This window comes from Corvus cornix, chromosome 6, assembly GCF_000738735.6.
Source record: "Corvus cornix cornix isolate S_Up_H32 chromosome 6, ASM73873v5, whole genome shotgun sequence".
Classification (NCBI taxonomy): Eukaryota; Metazoa; Chordata; class Aves; order Passeriformes; family Corvidae; genus Corvus; species Corvus cornix.
In genome coordinates this window covers 31,998,261-32,021,182 of record NC_046336.1, presented here as the reverse complement: position 1 = coordinate 32,021,182, position 22,922 = coordinate 31,998,261, and the positions used below count along the sequence as shown (strand labels likewise).

At 39.0% G+C, this 22,922-nt stretch overlaps 1 protein-coding gene across 2 annotated transcripts; it reads left to right on the top strand.

Annotated features, from left to right (window-relative positions):
- The first annotated feature begins 89 nt into the window (after positions 1–89).
- DNA2 (DNA replication helicase/nuclease 2) lies at positions 90–22,039 on the top strand. Of its 2 annotated transcripts, none has more exons than XM_039554238.1 (21): positions 90–185; positions 944–1,123; positions 2,161–2,344; positions 3,697–3,842; positions 5,325–5,450; positions 6,267–6,486; positions 7,636–7,753; positions 8,988–9,153; positions 10,570–10,764; positions 10,959–11,189; positions 11,693–11,809; positions 11,913–12,022; positions 13,090–13,199; positions 14,125–14,349; positions 15,433–15,626; positions 15,730–15,819; positions 15,914–16,106; positions 18,710–18,799; positions 19,418–19,600; positions 19,720–19,866; positions 20,830–22,039. In XM_039554238.1, the coding sequence occupies exons 1-21, from the start codon at positions 175–177 to the stop codon at positions 20,884–20,886; spliced, it is 3,093 nt and encodes a 1,030-aa protein (XP_039410172.1). In that variant the 5' UTR covers positions 90–174; the 3' UTR covers positions 20,887–22,039. The 2 variants fall into 2 exon arrangements, with proteins under 2 accessions (XP_039410172.1, XP_039410170.1); XM_039554236.1 differs by having other exon boundaries at positions 932–1,123.
- Positions 22,040–22,922: the final 883 nt, after the last annotated feature.

Below are 22,922 nucleotides of genomic sequence, written 5' to 3'. Positions count from 1 at the left end.
CTGCCATTGGCCGGGGTGGGCGGGGCTGAGGCAGGGCTGGCGGAGCGCGCGGCAGCTCGGCGGGGGCGGCGTGAGGCGCGGGGCTCGGGGAGCCGCGCTCAGCGGGCTGCGCGGGGGCCGAGCGGCTGAGGCGGGACGGGCCGAGCCGAGCCGAGCGCCGCACGGGACCTGCCCATGGCCGAGAGGTAGCGACCGAGGCGGGGAAGCACAGCTGGGCGGAGACGGCCGGGAGCGCGGGGGTTTGAACTTTAAAACCGCCGCCGGCTCCGGGCGCGGGAAGGCGGGATGGGGTTCTGGGGGCTGATGGGGCGGAACCGGTCTTCCTCGGGCATGGGCGAGAGGTGGGAAGCGCTCGGGACCGCCGGGGATAACCGGTGAGGGGAACCCGCCGCTGCCGAGGGTGTTTGCGCTGGGCCCGGCGGCCTGCGGGGGCCCGGCGTGGGCTCTGCCCCCGCCCGCCCTGGAGCTCCTCCTGGCATTGCTCGGTGACAGGAGAGCGGCAGGTTTGGCCGCTCTATCTCATATTTTGGCCATTGGAAAACTGAAATTTGAATATCAGTTTTCTAATCAAGTTCAGGTAATAGGTAAAAATTTACTGCTCCGTGTTCGAGGCATTTGTGTGACTGTGGGAGTTCATGCCTGCAGGGAGATACAAGCTTTCTCACAAGCACAGGGTTTTCAGTACAGTTATAATTAATTTACAAGTGCTTGTGGAAATGTGGACACAAAAATGAAGCGCTAACTGTAATAAATAGTAAGTTACTTAATATTTATAGAGATTTCCTACACTCTACCTATACAGAAATAAAAAACCCCAAAAAATGTATTTATAAAAACTGAAGAGGAGTAAAATTTGGTTTATATTTGAAGCTTTCTCTCTTTTTGTATGTAGGTTGGCTGTTTTCAAATAATGTTCTGTCTTTGTAATTAGCTGCTACTTCAGTTTTCAGAAGAAAGTGGCTGACTCACCTGATACAATCCTCAAGAATGGGCTGAACAACAGATATCGTGTGCTGGAAGTCAGCGTAATACAGAGAAATGGAAGTGACTCTGAGAAACACTTGACAATTACAGCATCTCCCTCCCTGGAAGATACAGAACTGTGCATTCTTAGGAATGGCTGGTAATCCATACAGACACATAGATGTTTGAAAAGAGCATTAACTACTGGATTATTAAATCAATTTTCTTGGTGTTGTCTTTGAGTTGAGTTTTACTGCCTTAAAAGGGATACAGGATCCTGAAACAATCGTTGTTTAATGTAATATTATCAGTGTGCTAGCATAATGGACATTCCGCTTGAGAGAAGTGATGTCAGGTAACGTGTTGAGTGCGTATTACTACCTTGCAGGTTTAATTTGTCTTTGTTGTAACTAAAAGCAAGACATTAAAGTCTAAGCAGGCTGTTTTGTTTAACTGTTTTGCACTATTTAGAAGTGTTCTTCCAAATTATATAACCTCATTGTGCGTACAAATATTCAAAGTCATGTCTGTAAAATGGCAGGGTTTTAGGCAGCCTGTTAAATCACCATAGTTTGAGCTCTACTGCAAAGTTTTTTTCAAGCAAGGATAGGATTCTAAATCAGTCATTTGTGCATTACATAGTGTGTGACAGAAGAAAAGACTGGAAATTATTTTGAAATACAAGGGGGTATGTGTGCTATTTAGCACTGCTTTTCATTTTTTGTCCAAGATTGAAAGGTGGGAGAAAAGTATGAGAGTCTATTTCTTGAAGGAAAAGATCTTGAACCTTGAAATTTCTGAATCAATACCAATATTTTTAGATTTTGCTGAGTTTCTGAAATAAGTAGAATTGTTAAGTAAGAAGGTAGATCTCACATAATGCAAAAATAGTATGCCAATGTGAAACATGACGACGCTGAAATGGCTGAACACATGAATCTGGAATGACTTGAAGCCAACAGGAATTCCCTACTTACAGGTTGTCCTGATGCATGTACTTAAAAATATCAAAGTTTTGTCAGTAAAAATGCCTTTATTCACTTTCAGGATTTCTCTAGGTGGAGAAATTCTCTCTTAAAAATACCCAACCCAAATCCTCCTGTTTCAAAGAATGTTGAATCTGCTCTGTTAATGTGTTATTTCTTACACATTGTGTCTGTCACTTGCAAATAATTGGTTCAGTGTATTCCCTTGCAGGGAGTCTGTCCCAGTTGTTCCAGGGGACATTGTTCATTTAGAAGGGGAGTGCAGCTCTGGCACCTGGGTCATAAATGCCCAGTGTGGATACCTGGTTCTGTACCCAGACCTGCTGCTTTCTGGCACTACGATCTCAAACAGTATTCGTTGTATGAGAAGGGCAGTGCTGAGTGAACGCTTTAGGGTAAGTGTTAACTCCAGACTGTCAGTGAGTTACTGTTCCATTGAGAGTGGTGGGTTAGCTCAGTATTAAATCTGGCTGTGAGGCTGTATTGCAAAATGTCATTATTAGCAATTCATAATGTTTGCAACACAGAATAATTTGGGATGGAAACTGTCTCTGGCTGAGCTTCTCTGTTTTTTTGAGAGTTGCACCTGAAATAATGCAGTAGTCTTAATACAGCTACTGGCCTAAAGAACTGGTCCTTCTGCTTAGAATTCTGATAATTTTTTTGGTAATCTCTTGCCACATTTTGTGTGGATATGAATCCTTTGTGAGGAATGTGCCTCTTGCCATCCATATGAGAACATAATCACACTTGGCCAAGTTAAGAGCTTCTGAAAAATTTAGTGAATTCAGTTAATAATTGGTGTGGGCTAACTCTGGAATCTGAATCCAGCTGCTGGATGTTGGAATGAGGAGAAGTTTCTTGTGGTAGTATCCTTGCTGATATATGAGAAATATGCTGATAAATAGAGAAGCAATAACTGCCAGTTTCAGTTGATGAAAACTTCCAGACATGATAGGAATATAAATCCAAATGAGTAAGGAAATTTTAAAGGAGTGGTAAACAGCCTGGCTGGAAACCTGTGACTGAAACAAGAAAATTAAGTACAGGACATTAAGACTGTGGAATGGTCTTCAACCCTATATTAGAGGAGTAAGGGGAGTAAAGTAATTGTTTGGGACAATTGTTTGGGTCCTGACTGGGAAAACACCCTCCACCTGTTGTGAGTGCAATCCACAAGTGACTGGTCTGTAAGAGATCCGTAATACCACAGTGTTTAGGCTTCCAGTTGTTTCGTGGTGACTCATGTAAAGGTCGTTTACTACCACTTTCAGTTCTTGTGAGTCTACAGAGCCCAGCCCTGCTGATGGGTTTCTGAGCCATTTTGATGATACATGGAATGATTTTCCTGTGAGCTGGTAACAAACAGGAAACAGCTTCACGAAGGAAATGTGTTAGATTGTAAAGGTAAGTATTGGCATTAGGAAAAGCCCACAGGCAAAACTTTCTCAAAATCCATTTTAATTTGAGCCTTTGTTTCTCACCTGCCAGTCACATAGGGATTGTATCCTAACATTGTCAGGGTTGGGATAAATGTGAGAGATAAAGCAATAGGATAGACCCATTTCAATTTGGCTGCTTTCACAGTCAGGTTTGACTAGATAGTCATTAGTGAGGTGAAAGCTGTCGTGATCTTGCAATTAAATAAGTGTAATGCATAATATGCAGCAAATAAAATCCAGAAATTTTATAGAGAACTTGACATGAAATGGGCACAAATCTTCATGTATAATAACATCTGTTGCAGGGCTCCGAGTCTGGTTCCCGTCAAATGCTCGTTGGTACAATTCTTCATGACATTTTCCAGCAATCAGTAACAAATAACTTGACACAAGAAAAGGTACAAGAACTAGCAAATAAAATCGTTTATGGACAAAAGTATCTCAAAGAAATGTAAGTAGCATTACAGCTGTCTTTTATGTTTGGAAGACAGGGCAGGAACACTTTGAACTAGCAGATTAAGCTGTACTTCAAAAAATGTAGCACTGGTATCAGGAGAGTATTCTGCCAAATGACTTTTCGTAATGGAAATTGGGGATCTTTTAGTAAGATAATTCCCCATTTGACAATGTAAATTTATTTGCCTTCCCTGCTGAGCTACTTCTATAGATCTGAACTAGTCTTTTGGAGTACCTGAGTGTGCCGGGGGGTTTTTTACTTTCAGGCCAAGCAGGTTGCAGTGTTTGCGTCTGTAACATTAGATTTCCAGGCATCTCCCAAAGTTGATTTGAATGGGACAAATAGTTAATTCTGATCCTCAGCAATGGACTAGAACCTTGTGACTGACCAAGCATTGAATGTCTGATAATTTCATATCTTTATCGGGTTATTTTAAAGCTCAGTTGTTAGAAGACCTTTAACTTATTTTCTCAGCAACGCTGATAGAAATGCTAGCCAAATAAATAGTCTTAATATTTCCATCAGAAAATGGTAAGATGAATGGCTGTCAGTTTTAACATTTTGCTGCAGACTTGATTAAAATACAGTTCTACTCATGTAAATTAAAAAACATTATATCTAGACTGTTATAAATTGTATGTTGGGCAGTGTCAATATCTGTTGGCCTCAGACAACTCAAAAGTTAAAGTTGTAGTGATAAGACTTATTACTCTTAGTTCTGTTTTGAAGGTAATATTTTGAATTGCGACTGCTAAGATTACTTAAAGGTCTTTATGTCACTCTGGGCCTCCAAGAAACTGTTAATTTGCAATCCTTTTTGCATATGTAGGCTACTGTTTGCTGGGATTCAAAAATAAGTTGCATAAGTCTGCTGTCTGTGGTCGTTTGCACTCGTATGTACCTTCTTGTGCAAAATCCCACTTGTATTTCTCTGTTGCTGTAGAATAATGACATCATTTCCAGTAAATGCGAGCCCTGAATTGTCTAATGCCACGTGATGAGATTCTATGTCATGTTCTGTCAAAATGTATGTGAGGAGCAAGGAGCAGATGAGGATATTCAGACAAAAAGCAAATGGTCTTTTAAGTTGGTTTTTTTTTTCAACATTGCATAAATTGTATGAATAGCCATTTTTAAATGCATGAGTCTGGTGCTCCTTTCCTGCAGTCAAACTTTTAGTTTTGTTTCATCTCATCTGCCATGCTGATGTTCTCACTGTGCTGTACCTGTTGTTTCAAAAGTTACATCAGAAATGGATATCCTGTTATAGTATATCTCTTGTAATAGATGTTCAGTTAATAGTTTTATGAATCGAGTTGAACCTCTATGAAGCTGTCATTGTCTACTGTTTATAGATACTTATAAAAACTTGACAGTTACTTCCATTGATCTTGTTGCTACTTGAGGCAAATCTCTTTTGTACCAGCAGCAAATTTAATACTTTGTTTCCTTAATGTGCCTGGCTTTGTTTTTTAGGTATCACTTAAATCTGAAACAAGCAGAAATAATGCAAGAAGTGGAAGAATATTTGCCATCGTTTTTCAAATGGGCAGAAGACTTCATGCACAATTCAGCAAACCAAAATAAAATGCAACTAAAACTGTAAGAAGCCAGAATTAAAAGTTTAAACCATTCTATGTTGTATATCTTACTCAGTTTACTTTTAATTTTTAGAACTTCTTACATCTTTTCAGTGATTTGGAGCTAACTCATGGCCTCACTGACCATAGAGCTGATCTTGTGCTGCATGTGTAGCTGCTGTTGTGAGTACTGGGCAAGACATGAAGCCCAGGGGTGAACTGACAAATCTTAAAATCCTTGTGAACAGTGTGGTACAGACTAGAGCTTTTAGTGAGTAGAAAAGCAAGGATATTTGAGCTGTTGACTAAACTAGGAGTTACTGTAGTTATGAGCAAGACCACAAATCAGAATGTGAAGCTATTAATCAAATGGAATTTTTGACTAATATAAGAATTTTTCAGTGAAATGGTGATTTTACTCAACTGCTGCTGAGCTCTTCTTGTCTATGGCTTCTTGCTGTTAATTGTAATAACCACAGGGTGTTAAAGTTTCAATGAAATGGCAGGTCTGAGTAAAACCTGTATGCCACTGTCAAGTGTATATCATTAGAGTGTGGTTATTGAGAAAAGACCAAAAACTATTAAAAACAGTTTAAAGTCTTATTTTAACTTTGATATTTGGGTGAATAGCAAAACTACAGTTAGTTTATGATGTGATGCTTCCTCTGTTAATGGGAAGATAGTTTGAGTGAGAGTCGATGCATTTTATTTGTAAAGCTAGTGCCTAAAAGGGCACTTACAGTGCAGAAACATTACATATTTAATTGCAACACACTTTAATGTTTAAATATTAAGAATTAAGGGAAATTATTAACTTCTGGCTTAATTTTCTTCCTAGGTCAAATGGTGGAAAACCAGAAGATGTATCTTCTAAGATAGAGATTGTCGATATCTTGGACATTGAAGAGAATATCTGGTCTCCCAGATTTGGGTTGAAGGGAAAGATTGATGTTACAGCTAGGGTGAAAATCCATTGCCAGTCTGGAGTACAATCTCGGGTAATGCCTTTAGAGCTCAAGTCTGGCAAGGAATCAAACTCCATAGAGCACAGAAGTCAGGTACAAACACCAAATGTCTAATTTCACTGTCAGTGGCTGTGTATACTTCCCTGTTTGATGGCCTATTTTGTCTTATGTATATGAAACACTTTGTATGTGTTATAATCTAAATTCACGGATAGGTCATCCTGGCATGCCCAAAGGGGCTGGTATAAAATGAAAGTGAAGGGAGTAGTAAAAAGTATCTACATTTACCACTTTCAAACACACTTACGGGTTTTATCCTGAAATATCTGTTCTTTAGTCTCTTCTTACTACATTCAAATATTAGGTTTAGGCAGACTGTTTCAGGAATTGGTGTTGTACAGATTTTCTGATAGCTGGCCTGGTTTAGAGAGGTAGTAGCCTTGTTATAAGGTTTTAAAGATGCCTTTTAATTTAAATCCTTGGTCAAGTTCTTACTAGTTGTAGCTTCTAGAAGAGTTGTGATAGTAATGGCTGTTTAGCCAAATAAATTGTGGAAGAACTAAATACAGTTTAGAATGTATTTTGGTTTTAGTACTGTGCTGGTTTTGCCTGGGGCAGTGATAGTTTTCTTCACGGTAGATAAGCATGGGCTGTGTTTTGGATTTGTGCTGAACACAGGTTGATAACACAGAGATGTTGCTGTTATTGCTGAGCAGGGTTTACACAGAGCCAAGGCCTTTTCTGCTCCCTGTAGGGCCACGCTGGGGAGGAGACTGGGGGTGATGGGAAGCTGGGAGGGGACACAGCTGGGACAGAGGACCCCACTGATCAAAGGGGCATTCCAGACCTGATCATCATGCTCAGTATATCCAGTGGGGGAAAGGAGGAGGAAGAGGGGTGGGGGGGCACGCCAAGGTTTGGAGTGATGGAGTTTTGTCTTCCCAAGTCACCATTCCACGTGATGGGGCCCTGCTCTCCTAGGGGTGGTCGAACACCTGCCTGCCCATGGGAAGCACTGAATTAATTCCTTGTTTTGCTTTGCTTGCAAGTGTGGCTGTTCTTTTCCCTACTAAATTGTCTTTATCTCAACCCTCAATGAGTTTTCCAGCTTTTACCTTTCCAATTCTCTCTCCCTGGTGCGAACAGTGGGGAAGTGAGTGGGCAGCTGTGTGGGGCTTGGTTGCTGCTTGGGGTTAAAACACAACAACTATACTGGAATAAATTTATATATAATTTTTGCAGGTTATTCTGTACACATTGTTGAATTTAGAGCGGAGAGTAGATCCTGAAGCTGGGTTTCTTCTTTATCTAAAAACTGGTACAATGTATCCTGTTTCTGGAGCTCGCATGGACCGTAGAGGTAAAGTTGTTCCCCTTCCCTGGAAACCATAATTCTCTTAACTATTATTAAAATCTTTCTTTTTAACTATAAAGTTTACCCTTATGAAAATAGCTGTACTTGGGCATGCATGACTTGTTATAATGTTACTAAGCTTATGTTTAAAATTCAGTTGTTTTATTAATACGGCACAAGGACTTTGCTATGTGAATAATCACTTCTTAGCTGACTGTCTTGGTTTGGAAGACAGGTGTCTGCTAAGGAAGGCAGGAGCCTCCCTTGGAATGGCAGATGCGACCCCTCTTTCCTCTGAGTTATTATAATTTTGAAATCAAAGGGCTTTTAGGCAAAGATATGAGGAATAGGAGTAACAGTTCTTTATTATTATATATCTATATGTGTATAACCAGTCAAACGAACAGCAATAACTATGGCAGTAACAGCAAACAGAAGCACGAACCCAGTGCCAGCCTTCTCAGCTGTCAGGCCCTTTCCCCTTGGGTGCAGTTCTGCTCGCATCCGGCAGGGGCGCTGGAGGCTCCCGGTGAGCGGGGCAGGTGCGATGGTTCCCCCGCGGCTGCAGGGGGCGCTCCGGAGCGAGCTCGGGGAGCACGCGGCAATGGCGGCCTGGGATCCCAGGGAGGGATGGGACAAAGGCTTCACAAACCCCTGGGCAGCCGATCCCGGTGTCCGGCCGGACCCTCAGGAACAGCAGGCTGGACCAGCAGGCTGGAGCGGCAGGGACAAGCACAAATCCCGGGTGGCAGATGCGATGTATCCAAACTGCGAAGCTGCAGTGGGAACCCCCAGAAGTCCAGGCAGGCAGGGCAAGCACAGCTACAACGTAGAGAAGGCTTGAAGCAGCGGCGGGGGCAGGGCGGCCACAGACCAGCTCCCAGTGGAGCAGGGAAGGCGGGCTTGGGATCCTGGGGTTTCTCTGGCAGAAGGAAAAGCAGCCGAAGAAAGCAGCTTCTCTCTCTGTCCAAACGTCGGGACCGACTGTCCGCACACCCAGGTGAAACAGAAGAGTAGCCAGATGCACCCCACTCCAATGGGTAGGTCTTTTGTTTGTCTGAAGTATCCAGCAATTTGTCCCCCTAGCAACACCTATGGGGAAAATTCCTTTAACAGAATAAAAAAGACGAGGAGAACTCCTAAAACCCCAACACTGACTAAAAAGTTGATAGCTAATTACTTTTGAGGTAGAAATTCTTGCAAACAGGAACATCAGCTTAGTTTATTCTTTTCTTGACAGAATTAATGAAGTTAAGAAATCATGTGGCCTTCTACTTAACGCACAGTACCTATAAATCTTCTGTGGGAAGGCAGAATTCACAGCTTGCTGCTTTGCCTCCTGTGATCGATGACAGTCAAGCATGTAAATATTGTTCCCAAATGCACAACTGCTTTTTATACAGCAGGTAAAAAAAAAAAGTCTGACTAATGTTTTTAAATGAGCTTGAATAATTGTGTCTTTTGATACAATAATTTAATTTTTGTGGTTGACAGCTTTGTACTTATTGAGGACTCTAGCACCCCAAAAGAATCTTCCACAGATCCCTCTACAACTTTTATAATTCAGCTCCTGATCTCACGGAGACTTAATATGTTTGCTCAGGTACACTTTCTGCAAGACAAAATCTGAGATAAATCTCAACAAAATATTTGATGACGATAACAGATCTGTTAAAAAAGCTATATTCTTGCAAAAGATTGACAAAAGGCAATCTTTTGGGCCTGAATTCTGGCTGGACAACCGCTTTTTCAGGTTGACTCTGCAGAAGATTGTTTCCCTGTGGGGTATCACACAAGTACTGACACATTGATACTACTCTGCTGAAGTCTTCTTGCATCTACTGTTAAAAATAAGTCATAAACAAATATTTGATAAAATTTCACGTTAAGTTATTGAATTGTTTTAAGATCTGTTACAAGTTTTAGTCTCTATGCTGCACAAAAACCAACCAAAATTGTATATGGAAATGATCAAATGAGGTATGTTAGAACAGGAGAGCCTCTGGGGTGATCTCGTGTAAACAGAATGCCTGATTGTTTTTAAAATTCTAGGGGTAAAACTGTACATTGAGGGAGCTTTGTGGGCATACATGACATGTCTCTGTGAAATCCTACTTCTAATACTCAGTTGTTACAGCAACAGAATTATAGCTGGGTAGCTATTTACTTCTGAATAAGCTTTTCTCTCTCTGGTTGTGTTTTGTATACATGATTTGGTATAACGTCTATTGATATAAAGTTTTTAAATAAATTGACTTGAAGTTTGCCTGTGTATTAGTTATTAAATCCCCATTGCTCAGCTAAGTATCAAAATAATATTTGTATGTTACAATAAAAGGGGTAAAAGATCGACTCTGTAAATGTACACGTTACTGTCTTTGAAATGCCTTTATCTGGTGTTTGATTAACTTATCGCCCTTCAAAATCATAGAGATGATGTAAAGTTATTCATATAAGATTATGCAATTATTAATGAATTAATTAATTTTATAAATTAATTATTTATAAATTAATACGTTATAATTATTAAGATAAAATACCAACAACTTAACTATTTATAATAATATAAATATAATTAATTATACTAATATAAATAATTAGTTAATTAAATTTATTTTTATTAATAAATTAATTAATAATTATCAGAAGATTATTATCCTTCTGAACAAAGGAAGGATACAGATTCAACTTCATTCAAGTAATGATGAATTAATCTACCTGGTATGTTACAGTAGATATTTAGATTGTTGTTTTGTACATATGGGCTTGCAGGAGAAAAAGGATACAGGCTGAGCCTTTCCTGTGGTTGGTTCTATTCCTAGAGCTGTAGAGCAGAAGATGGCCAGTGTGGCCTTTCCTCCTGCTATGGTACCTGTCATTGACAGAGAGACCCAGCACCTGAAACCCTCCCACTTAGAGTATTTCAGCCTCTGGTATCTGATGTTAACCTTGGAGCTGCAAAGTGGAGAGCATAAAAAGGGATATAAAAATATATGGATGATATCTTCTTTGGAAAGGTAAGGTGTAATTTCTAAACTCGTGCCAATGATGCTTCCTTCCTTCCTTTTGTTTTTTTTTTTTGTATTTTGGTTTTGGTGGTTGGTTGTGGGTGGTGTAGTTTTTGAACTTGCGGGTTTTTTTAATTAATAATTCTCTTTCAGGGAGGATCTTAATATTAAAATATTTCTTTTTTTGATATCTATCTTAATAGAGAGAAGGCTGGAGATTGTGTTGGAAACATGATCAGAGTTGATGAAGTCTGTGAAATTTCTGAGGGACAGTATCTACATTTTTTCCAGCGTAGAAATGGTGCCATATCTGGAACAAACCTGTTGGTTGGTGATCGAGTGGTTGTGAGTGGAGAGGAAAAGGGTTTACTTGGTTTGGCTACTGGCTATGTTAGAGAAGTCAGTGGAACAAAAGTCTCCTGTTTGTTGGGCAGGTAATAAGATAAAAAGAAAAATATCTGTTTGTAAACACTCTTGTACTGGCTTGAGGAAGGGTACTACTAGGTGTCCAAAAAGCTGTGACATATCCTGACTCTTCCTACTGGCTTTGGGGTACCCTCCAGAAATTCTCTTGTCTTGATTGAAAATGTCACTACTTGGTCAATATATGCCTGTCTATTTAACTAGGTTGTTTGAATAAAAGCACATTTAAACTGTATTTGCTTATGTCTCTAACATGAAACTATATGGACACAGTGATTACTGTGTTAATAGTAACTTTCATTATTCAGTCTATATTTTCTTTAAATTTGGCTTATGTTTTATTATCCCTCATTGGGATCATGCTTTATTTAGATCAGTTAATAGTGTATTTCTATTAGGTATTGCTTCACTCTGGGATCTCTGGAAGATGTAATATAACATGTAGTAATAAGTCTTTAATCAACATATTGCTGGTAAACTGAATTATTTTATCCATGTTATTATCATCCTTCAGGAATTTGTCAAACCTCCCCAAGAACACCGTATTTAGGTTGGATCACGACGAAGGAGATGTTGGTACAGGAGTCCCTTTTGAAAATCTTTCTAAATTGATGAAAGATTCCCCAGTCAGGTATGAAAAATCAAATTAATTTCATGGTTTCAATATTTTCAGATAAAGTTTCTCAACCGGTTACTCTTATTGTAACTCTGTTTTGTTTTATTTTTATCCACAGTGAAAGGCTCCGCAACTTGATAATTGACTTCCAGAAACCGCGTTTTATTCAGCACTTGAGCTCTGTCCTTCCTCCTGAAGCAAAAGAAACTGTTGCAAATATTTTAAAGGGTACAAAGTGACTTTCCCCCAAATGCTCGCTTGGTAGTATATCTCTATAGCCAAAGTATTTATCATGATAAATATAAGAAGTTTTTCCTACTTTGGGGTCCAGTGATAATTTTCAGCTTAAAAATTAAAACCAAGTTCTTACCTTGCATGTCTTCTAACTAGTTGAAGACTAATTTAATAACAGGAAGACTTGATCAGATACTTGTTTACAACTTTTTTTTACTTTTGTTAGTTGCTGCAGCTTGCAGTTGCAAACAGAGTGCCATATAATTACCTCTGTAACCTTTACAAAAGGAATGAACAGAGACAGCTCTTGGGATAGAGGAAGCTGACCTTGAGGGAGAGGAAGGAGATGGGCTTTAGTGTAAGCATTCACTTGTATAATCGCTCTTGCTGACTTGGGAGCTCTGTGGTGTGTGATGCTTTGTGCTTTATTTAAAAACAAAACTTATTTAGGTATGAGACAGTATCTTGTATTTGATGGAAATATTTCCTTGTTCTCTGACAGAGTTGCCTGTCAAAACATAAATTTAACTGAATTCTCTTAGAGCAAACTGAACTTTTTTATAACAACTCAGTTTGAAGTCTTATTTTGCTTGAGTTTGCCTAGTCCAAGCTGGTGAAATGTGCTACTTGTTTGCATCAGACTGGGGCGAACAAGCTCTGCTGTAATGTTTGTTCTAAACAAGATGCTGCTGTATGTGCAACTCATCACCCCTTGCTGTGAGCTGTGTGTTTGAATGTGAAAGTGGTATGATCAAACACAAGTGCCCAGGCACAATATATGGAGGTGATCAATTAAGATATTAGAAAAAAAAGTCATAAAAGATCTAAAAGTAAAAATGTCTTCAGTAACTTATTTCTAGGACTGTAGTGCAGACCCTTTACTACTTATCTTGTGTATTATGTTTAATGTCGTACCTTCATTAGAACCTACAGACTTTGCTCAGTTCTTGTCTTTATTAAGGACTTTAGTGAAGGAGGAAATTATAGTTTTGTTCTAGCTTTAGTAATTATTACAATTATGATGAAGTGTAGTAATTTAATTTTGCTTTTTCTTCTAAAAGGTCTAAATAAGCCTCAGAAACAGGCAATGAAACAAGTGCTACTTTCAAAAGACTACACACTTATTGTGGGTATGCCTGGAACAGGAAAAACCACTACGATATGTGCTCTAGTAAGATCATGTACCTTGGTGCTTAATTTTTTTGGTGAGATTTAGAAGATAGCATTAAACCAACTGTGTAGTGTAGTGTCATGACTTAATCTAACAGTATCTGTATAACTTCAAAGAAGAAAACACATTTCTTTTTCTTAACCTATATTTGATGGAACTAAAACTAGATTTTGTGGAGTAGGGTTGTCTGTTGCTTGCGTAGGAGTATATGTGGGAGGGAGGAGATTGAAGTGTGATATTTAATCACTTCTGTGATGCTTTAGTGCTAAAATTCTTTGGCTCCAAATATGAGCAAGTCCTCAAATCTTGAGTTATAGCTCAAAAGAGGGACTTCTTGAGAAGTCAGTAACTTGTCCATTGTAAATTTTATCAACCTGTGGGGCTGAATCTATGTGCAGTCTGCTACCATCTCCTCTGGTTGGTGGTTCTCTTTTCCCCAGGAATGTCCTGTAGGAGCATGCTGGATTTATACTGTGGGCTGAGTGAGGTTTTCTTAGAACAGCAGTGTTATCCTGCTTCCAGTTGTCATCAGGCTGGAGAGCAGGCAGCTGGTGCTATCTTCAGCCCATTCCACTGAATCTGTACCGGCTAAATTGCCATGGAGAACAGTGTTGTGGGAATGGGCTGCATGGCTTGTTCTTACAGTGGGGATCTTAAGAGTGCAGTTCCTTGTGAGTGCACATCCAGATATTGGCTCTCACTGTTTGCAGCAGTGTTGTGAGCCTGCTGTTCATGGGAACCTCCAAGACTACTGACAATGGCCAACTGACACATCTGGCCGACTGACGCAGATCATGTGTCAGACATGCTTATTATTGGCTCCCTCTGAAACCCCTCGTGTTTTTCACCTTGTTAGACATGGGATTGTTGATTCTTTTAGATAAACTAACAACTTCTCCTTTTCTTTCCCTTTGCCACTCATTAGGTGAGAATTCTTTCTGCTTGTGGCTTCAGTGTCCTTCTGACCAGTTTTACACACACAGCTGTAGACAACGTCCTTCTGAAACTGGCCAAATTCAAAGTTGGCTTCTTGCGCTTGGGGCGAGCTCAGAAGGTTCATCCAGATATTCAGAAATATACAGAAGAAGAAATTTGCAGGTCCAAATCAGTTAAGTCTGTAACAGATTTGGAAGAGGTCTATAATAGTCAGGTGAGAGAAATGTTTTTTGCTAGCTCTACAAATTATTAAAGATAATGACATTAGTATTTTTTTGGATGCTGCAGAGAAGGAACCCATCCCAAGGGTGTGTACTGCTGTAAGAAATCTGAGCTGAAAGAGATACTCAACCTCTGCATTGTTTCAATTTCTTTATCGCCAGTAATGACCTACATTAAGTCCGAAAGTTGGGAAGCTTTGTTTATGTCCACACAAAGTAACTCATCATTGTAAGCAATAAGCCCCAAAGACTCCAGTGCTTTTATCTGAGATCTTGTGAATGGGCTGCTGCAGCCTCCTTTAACATTATTCACATATCGCTGCTGTTTTTCCCTTCTCCCTCCCACTTGTGCTCATTGTGCCATCAGTACAATCAGCAGATGGGGAAGAGGAAGTGGAATGCTGTGGAGCGACCGGGCCAAACCCTTATTTTTGATTGAAAGATTAGTGCTGTCTGTGTGAATGTTAATGCAAACCATAATGGGAGCTGGGTCATATGGCAGCTTTAAATTAAATTTGCTGAAAGAATAAAGCTTGATGGTAGTTGGACTAAATGCCAGCTTCACAAAAGGTGCCATTTACTTTTTATTGATAAACATTGCAGGGGAATGACTGAAGTCATAAAGGGAATGACTTAGCATTTCTTATTTTAGTCGTTTTGGATTGCAGTGGAAGCACAGCCATGGCAAGAACTGTGCTGCTGTTGTTGTTTTATCCTCTGTTCAGTATTGAAAAAAAAAAACCCCAAACCTCCTGATTTTTCACAGTAGTCATTTCAGCACACTCCGTGAATTGTACATGAATAGAACCTGGCATCATTCTGAACACATGACAGGAACAAGTTATTTGCTACAGTCTGCTCTAAAGCTGGTTTTGTTTGTCACTTGCAATTGGTGCAAGAATATGTCAGGCCAATATACATCTAAATTATGCTGGTCTGATTTCGAGGACTAATAATTTGATTTCTTTGATTTTACAGTTTAGTTTAATGGGAAATATTTTTTTTTTTAACATGGAGAACATAGTGCTAGAGGATATAAAGTGTACCTTATCCTTAAAGCACGTCTCAATTTTCAGCCCGTGGTAGCAACGTCTTGCATGGGAGTAAATCACCCCATCTTTGTTCAGAAGCAATTTGACTTCTGTATTGTTGATGAAGCTTCCCAAATAAGCCAGCTCATCTGCCTGGGCCCACTGTTGTGCTCCAAAAGGTTTGTGCTGGTGGGGGATCATCAGCAGCTGCCTCCACTTGTGCTGAATGCAGAAGCAAGGTAAGATAAAATGCTTCTGGACAATTATTAATAACAAATTCTGGGAAGGCTCTTGCACTGTTCTGATTGACACATTCTGATTTTTGTTTTTGTGTTGTAACAGAGATCTTGGCATGAGTGAAAGCTTATTTAAAAGGCTGGAACAAAACCAAAATGCTGTTGTCCAATTAACTGTGCAATACAGAATGAATAGGTACTTACAACTTTCATTTATTAAATTGTGTTCTTAATGTGGGATTGAAATAGCAAGATTTTTATGCCTTTTTTTTTGTTTTTTATATCTTTAGTAAGATTATGTCATTGAGTAACATGCTGGTATATGAAGGCAAACTGGAATGTGGCTCAGAGAAGGTATCAAATGCCACTGTTAACTTGCCCAACCTAAAGAAATTGAAACTGGACCTTGGGGATGCTTCAAAGACATGGCTGAAGGAAGTCCTTGATCCAGACACCCCTGTGTGTTTTCTGAACACGGAGAAGGTAAAGTTCCTTATGCTCTTTCAACATTGTATTTTGAGGCAAGTTCTCAATACAATCAACATGTAAAACTTCATTCAGCTTAGGTAGGGTACAACAGGGAACTTCAGAAAGCGGTTTTCTAGGACCGGGTAAAGTGTGCAGCACAAAAAAGTTGGTATTGTTGGCATAGCTGAGCAGGGGTGGTACAACTGCTGCTGGAAACATCGCATCTGAGAACAGCTGAAAACCTGAATCTAGATAATACTTCAGAAAATATGGAATGGACTGTAAACTTTGTTTTTCCTGTACAGTGTATCTCAAAGTGTGTAGCCATACTGGATGTCCTTGCAACCAGGGAATGGCCTTATTTCCAGCACCTGAGGGTCAGGCGTGTCAAAGCTGTGTGCCAGTGGCAGGAGTAACTGCAATTCTCCATGGAATTTTGCAGACATTCTATACACTGAAGTGTAAGGGAGGAATAAATTGGTTTAGGTGTGTCCTTTCACGGAGACTCAAAATTTTGCTGGGAAAGTAAAATTCTAGTGTGGATAAAACTTCTGCAAAGAAACTGACTTGCAGGAAAAACGAGGAAGAGTTCAAACCCGTGTGGAAAAAGATTAGTAAATTAGTACCTGTTTGTGGTCTCTAGTACTTGTCACTGTAATTGGTGATTGGATTATGATTTGAGTCTTTCTTCCTCCTTAATAGGTTTTATGTTGATTCCTATTAATACTGTGTTTTGCCAATAATTACATCAACTAATGATCTTTTATGCTGACCCTGGTTAGAATTCACCAGTCTTTCTATGCTCTCCACGACATTGTACAGGATTCATGTTTTTTATAACTGTTCTGATAGAATCTCTTCAATGACCTAAAGAGAAGCAGTATTTACTTTGATGACTTAGAGAAATTTCTAAAAATGTCTAAACTAAACAGAGACATTTTCCAGGAATGCCTTGACAGATGCAGTCCCTTTCCCAGGAAAGCAGACAGGTGGTCCCAGGGAAGAGGCTTGTTAATAGGAACCTGGCTGAAACACTGTTCATCTAGTAATCACAGCAGAATTGCTAATGAGAAAACTAGAGTTTCTGTTCCATTTTTTTTCCCTGGAAAGCCCATCTCGAGTGTAAGACAGCTGTCCTCTTCCTAGAGCCAGGAGGAAAGTTTTTATTTCCAGAATAGTCTAGATTTGTTGAGACGTGAGGTTATGATGTCATTTCTCCTTTTGGACTTCCTGCCAGAACTCCATGTATTGTGGTAGTCATGGAGGGGGAAATGGAAAAAAAACCCACTAAACATGACAACAAACAAAACCAGCATTTATTTTCTTTGACTTCATAGTGGTTTTTTTTCCCCTGTATTTTTTAGTGTTTAACCAAGGAAAGCTTATGAAGAAATAGACTTGGGGGGAGGGATGCAAACAGAGAGAAAGAAGAGGAAAAAACACCATGACGCCACCAGGGAGCTTACATTTATTATGCTGGCTTTTTAGAAAAAGAAAAAAATGCCTCTATTGTTTTCTGCTTAACAATGCAACGTGTTTGTGACAGCAATCGGAAATCTATTTCTTTCTTTTCTGCCAACCCCTGTGTCAGTCTGCACTTCTCTGACAGCTTGGGGCTAGCTGTTAAAAAATGACATCCTTGATTTAGGGCAAGTCTCTTGAGAAATTCTAGGCCTAAGTTGTTTTTGTTGGGGGTTCTGCCAGTGTCCTATGGGAACAGGAGAAATATAAATGTAAGCATGTGTTACCATAAGCATGGCAGAGGTTTTAGTACTTCTTTCCTAAAATGATTTTTGTGTAGTTTTTAGCTACACTAATGCCAGTGTGGTTAGAAATTAACTGTGCAGTAAAACAGTGCTCTTCTGCTTGAAGAGAACTTGAGCACATGGACTTTGGAGGCTTCCCCCTCCATCGGGGACACCTTCATTTTTATTGGTGCTACTTCAACTTCAGAGAAGGCAAGAACCAAGCAAGGAGAAAAAATTACAAAACTGTGACACCACAATGACTAAGAGTTTACATCCTGAGCATGTTGGCCTCATTCATACAGGATGTAGGGAAAGGGAGGTAATAGTTAAGAAATGGTAAATTCAGTGAATACTTTATTTAAAGGTTGGGAGTTCAGTTTAGTACTACCATTTTGGATAGTTCTTGCTGTAGTTTTAAAACATTAAAAAAATTATCCTTTATGCTATGGGATGAGGAAAATTTATTGTAAATATTGTTGTATGGAAAGCATTAAAGCAAAAGTCCCATGTAAAATATAATTTGGTCTCTTACCTTATCAACTGGAAAATGTCAATTTTTGGGTTTTTTGATATATGATGTATAATGTGTGAACTGTAAAGTCAGAGGATTAAGCTCTGGCAGTTTCTTAAGGTGACTATCCAGTGCTAGAAACTCATTTTGGGGATTGTTCCAATTTGTTTTGCAAATGCTGTATTCTGAAGTTAATTCACAATACAGGCTCTTCTGTTTAGTAAAATTTAGCATTTAACTTAATTTTGTAAATTAATACCATTAGTATAAATCCACGTATGACTCAGTGAGTTAGGGACAGAATATAGTACCCCATTACAGACAGCAAAAGTCATTATTTTCTCTTTTTGTCTTTAAAGGTCCCAGCACCAGAACATGCAGAAAAAGGTGGCATAAGTAATGTGACAGAAGCTAAAATAGTGCTTTTCCTCACATCCTTGTTTATTAAGGTATATTTTGCTTTATTACATGGTTTGGAGGGAGAGCTTTATAACTAATTTTTACATTGCTTTAGTAATGGTGACCGTATGTATCGGGTAGTTCTTTCGGGGATAATCTTAAGGATAAATTGAAGATTGGCTACGTGTCAGTGTAGTGAGGAGCCTGAGTTGCGTTCCCTTCCCTGTCCCTTGCCTGGTTGGATTTGAGATGCAAAAAACAAAAGCTGGATGCCAAATTCTTTTAAGAGATGAGGACTTTCTTGGGAGGGAGGGGAGAGGATTTGCCTTTGTTCCTTTTTTCATCCAGTCAGCTTCAGGAGTATTACAGACTAGGAGCTCTGAGTAAACCTTGCAGTTTAAAGATGAAGGAAAAGTGAGGATTTCAAAGATATCTTGTCTTTGTGCTAAGTTAAGACAAAGCTTGGGAGCTTGCAGTAACCAATGTTTCCTGTCTTCTTTAGTTCATGCTTAGTCACACCTACAGTTCCATTGGTGTAGATACAATATCTGGCAGCACTGTTTAAAAAAAAATTAAATTAAAAAAATCCTTGATGGTCTTCTGATGGTACTGAGTCTCCCAAGCCAACTGCAGTGACAAATTTTTTCTCCTGTTTCTTCTTCATTCAGGCTGGCTGTAAGCCCTCAGACATTGGCATTATATCCCCATACAGACATCAGCTAAAAACAATCACTGATTTGATGGCAAAATGGAAGGAGAACAGAGTGGAAGTCAACACGGTCGACAAATACCAAGGAAGAGACAAAAGTATAATAATTGTGTCTTTTGTTAGGAGCAGTATTGATGAAAATGTAAGTTGGTCATATTAACTTCGTTTCAGTCAATTTTAGCAGTTTAGATGCATTTTGAAAATGAGTGGTTTATGTCTATTAAATAGGAAAAATAAAAGCAAGTGACATTTATTTAACAGCTTGGCACCCTCCTGAAGGACTGGCGCCGCCTGAATGTTGCTATCACAAGAGCCAAGCACAAACTGGTCATGGTGGGTTGTGTTCCATCCCTGTGCTGCTATCCTCCCTTGGAGAAGCTCCTCTGCCATTTGCAGTCCCAGGCAATGATATCCTTTTTCTCCACGCTGGTTTGGGAAAGGGGAAAGGTAAGACTGACTTACTGAGATTTGAGGTAAGGATGGGATGGTCTTTGATTATTTAGTGATGGGCAACACAGCACAAAATGTGCTGATTAAATTTGCCAGACGTATACTTGAGATCAAGCTAGTGGATGGATTTAGAACCTTCTCTGTAGATACAAAAATGCTACTAGCAAGGATTTTCTTGCTATTTTCTAAGTCCATGAGAGACTTTTCTCTCTCACAGAAGAGGCAGCAGAGTTATGTAAACAACCAAACACCTGCAGCCTTGAAAAGTCTTGTTTATGGTATAGTAGAAAAATATTTTGACAATGGATGTTTTAGGATTTTAGCCAATCACCCCCAAGGGCTGGCTGATCCTTGTCCAATTAGACTGTGAAGAAAAAAGTCTATAAAAGAGTTTTAAAAATAACTAAATAAATCAATCTTGCTGCACAATTCCTGCCTGCTGGATCTTCTCTCCTCCTCCTCCCTATGGCTGCGGGACACGGTGATATACCCTAGGGCCCAGGCCTGCAGTAATACTTCTCTGTCTTTGAAAGCAGAAAATGTCAGTGCTGACTTGCAAGTCAACTTTGACATAATTTTTTGATTTCGAAGACTGAATTTTTAATTTTTAATGCTTTTGCATTTTTTCCCATGATCATTCTAGTTTCTTGGCATCTTAACGTCAGTGTGATTGCTTTCTTCCACTTAACACATGTTTCATGAATAATCTTGGTGGAAAGGAAAATAGTGTCACTTTCAGATGACTTGGTAATTGTTTCTTTCTCTCTGACATTGTACTGAGTAAGCTTTAGCTATTGCTGTTTCCATCTCCTATTTAAACAGCAAGAGCCTTGTTAGCTGCTTTTTTTGCAAACACCAATGCATATTCAAACAGGTTTTGTGAAAGCAAAATGCTGTCAAAATTCTTCCTTAACTTGCCACATCTTGAATCTTCCAGCCGGAGCTCATGAAAGTATCCACAAGTGTAACATCTTATGAGTGTGAAGATGGAAAGTTTTACAGGCCTTTGTATCTTTTCTTCTGCTGTTCTTTAATGGAAATAACTGATTATTGGGGTATCAGTGCTGATGGGCACTGTTCAGTCTGGAGGCAGCCAAAACAGGAAACATTCAATTATTTTGGAAGTTTCCTTTCAGTAAAATGACAAATATTTATTGAAAAAGCTGATGGTTACAGTGCTACTAAAGCTCCCACCTTACTTCTGACAAACCAGAAATTTGAAGCACTCTGTTCTTTCCACTACTGGATAATTGCTATATTCTCTTTTACCTTGGTGAACTGTTATCTGCATAAGTGAGTGGGGAAACACTTGAAGAGGAAGGGAGTGTAAACCATTGTTGTATTGAGTCACAGTTTTCTGGGCTCAGTTTGATTTTAAAAACTTGAAAATGTAGTTTACATACAATTATTCCATCTGTTAGAATTCCTAATTAAGGTGCTGTGTTGTGCTGTTTGGAAAAAAAATAGGAAAAAGTTCCTCTTCTTCAAAGCCTCACATTGTCCTTTGAAGTCTACTGTTTTTAAAAATGCTGAAGCCTTTTATATTTATATACATAATGTAATTAATCTCTCATGTGAAGATCCCTTGATGACATTTCTAATCTCTTGATTTTGCATACATCAGGGAGATATGTGATGCTGATTCACTTAGTTCCCTATTATTAACTAATGTGTTAAGCAGATCAATCTGAAGTGAAATGCTTCATAGTAAAACTCTGTTTTCAGTTTATCTGATCTGTAGTCTTTAAAACAAAAATTTCCCTGAAAACAAAACTAGAGGTGCATCTTGCTGACGAAGACATTTACATGCTCAGGTTCTATTTTTTTAAAGATGATGGCATATAAACAACAGAAAACACTTTTAACCTGAGAGATCTGTGCTAATTTCTTTAAGCTACCTCATATTCTAGACTGAAGAGACTGAGTTTCTTTCCAAGGTTGCTGGTGGAAACATCAATTTTTTTGATTCTTCAGAATCATTAGCATTTATTTTCTCTTGGATCAATGTCAAGTAGCTGTGTGCATATAGTTGCAGACAAATTTGTTAAATGTGAGCATTTTCACTTTTTTAAACTACTCCCTAACTTTTTGTAATGTTTGAAATAATAAAAGTTTGCTGTTGGTTTTGTTACAGTTGTTTATACTTTGCTAATACTTCACTTTATAAAGGCAAATATTTTGAACAGTACAACAATAATTTGAATAGTTGACAGGATATCCTCCTTTTTCAGGTGACTATACATGCTTCATCAACTGTGTCTGTGCTCTGGCTCTTTCAAAAGATGAAAAAAATAGGGTAAAATATACTCTTTATTATAGCAGTGACATCAGAATACTTTTTTAGAAGAGATTTTTTGTCCCTGTATTTAGGATCTATGTGTAGAAAACTCTTAAGATTTGGCTAATCTGTTTTCTTACACCAAGTAATGCTTATCCAGGAAATCGTGTGCATGCTAATAAAAGCTTAAGAAATAAATTAGAGGTATTGCCATCCCATCATGAAGTTACATGAGAAACAAACACAAGAACATTTCCTTATCTACTTCTAAAATGCATCCTTGCTTCTAGTCATGTGGTAAAAATTAGATTGAGCAGCAGTCTACATATGAAACCATGTTTTGCTCTGGTAGTCTCAAACAAAATTTGAGATGCGATTCTCCAAAACACTTCATGTTTTAATGAATATACATAGCAAGTGAGTATCTTCTAGCAGTAAAGGACCACTTTTTCTGTGTGCTGCCTTTAAAGCAGCTTCCTCATGCAGAAGCAGCCATAGATGCTGCTGGAAAACCTGCAGATGCATGCCTAATGTGTTATATGCTGCTGGGATTCTCAAAAATGAAAAAAAAAGGAAGCTGTTTTATGCCGGACTAGTAAAATCAGAGCATGACTATTAGAACCGTTGAATGTTTAAATGTATAGATTCCTTTTTCCTTTTAAGAGGTGGGAATGGTGGCTATAAGAAGTGTCCCTGTCACCATGGGCTGTGTTCTATCCCTATGTTGCCCTTTTCC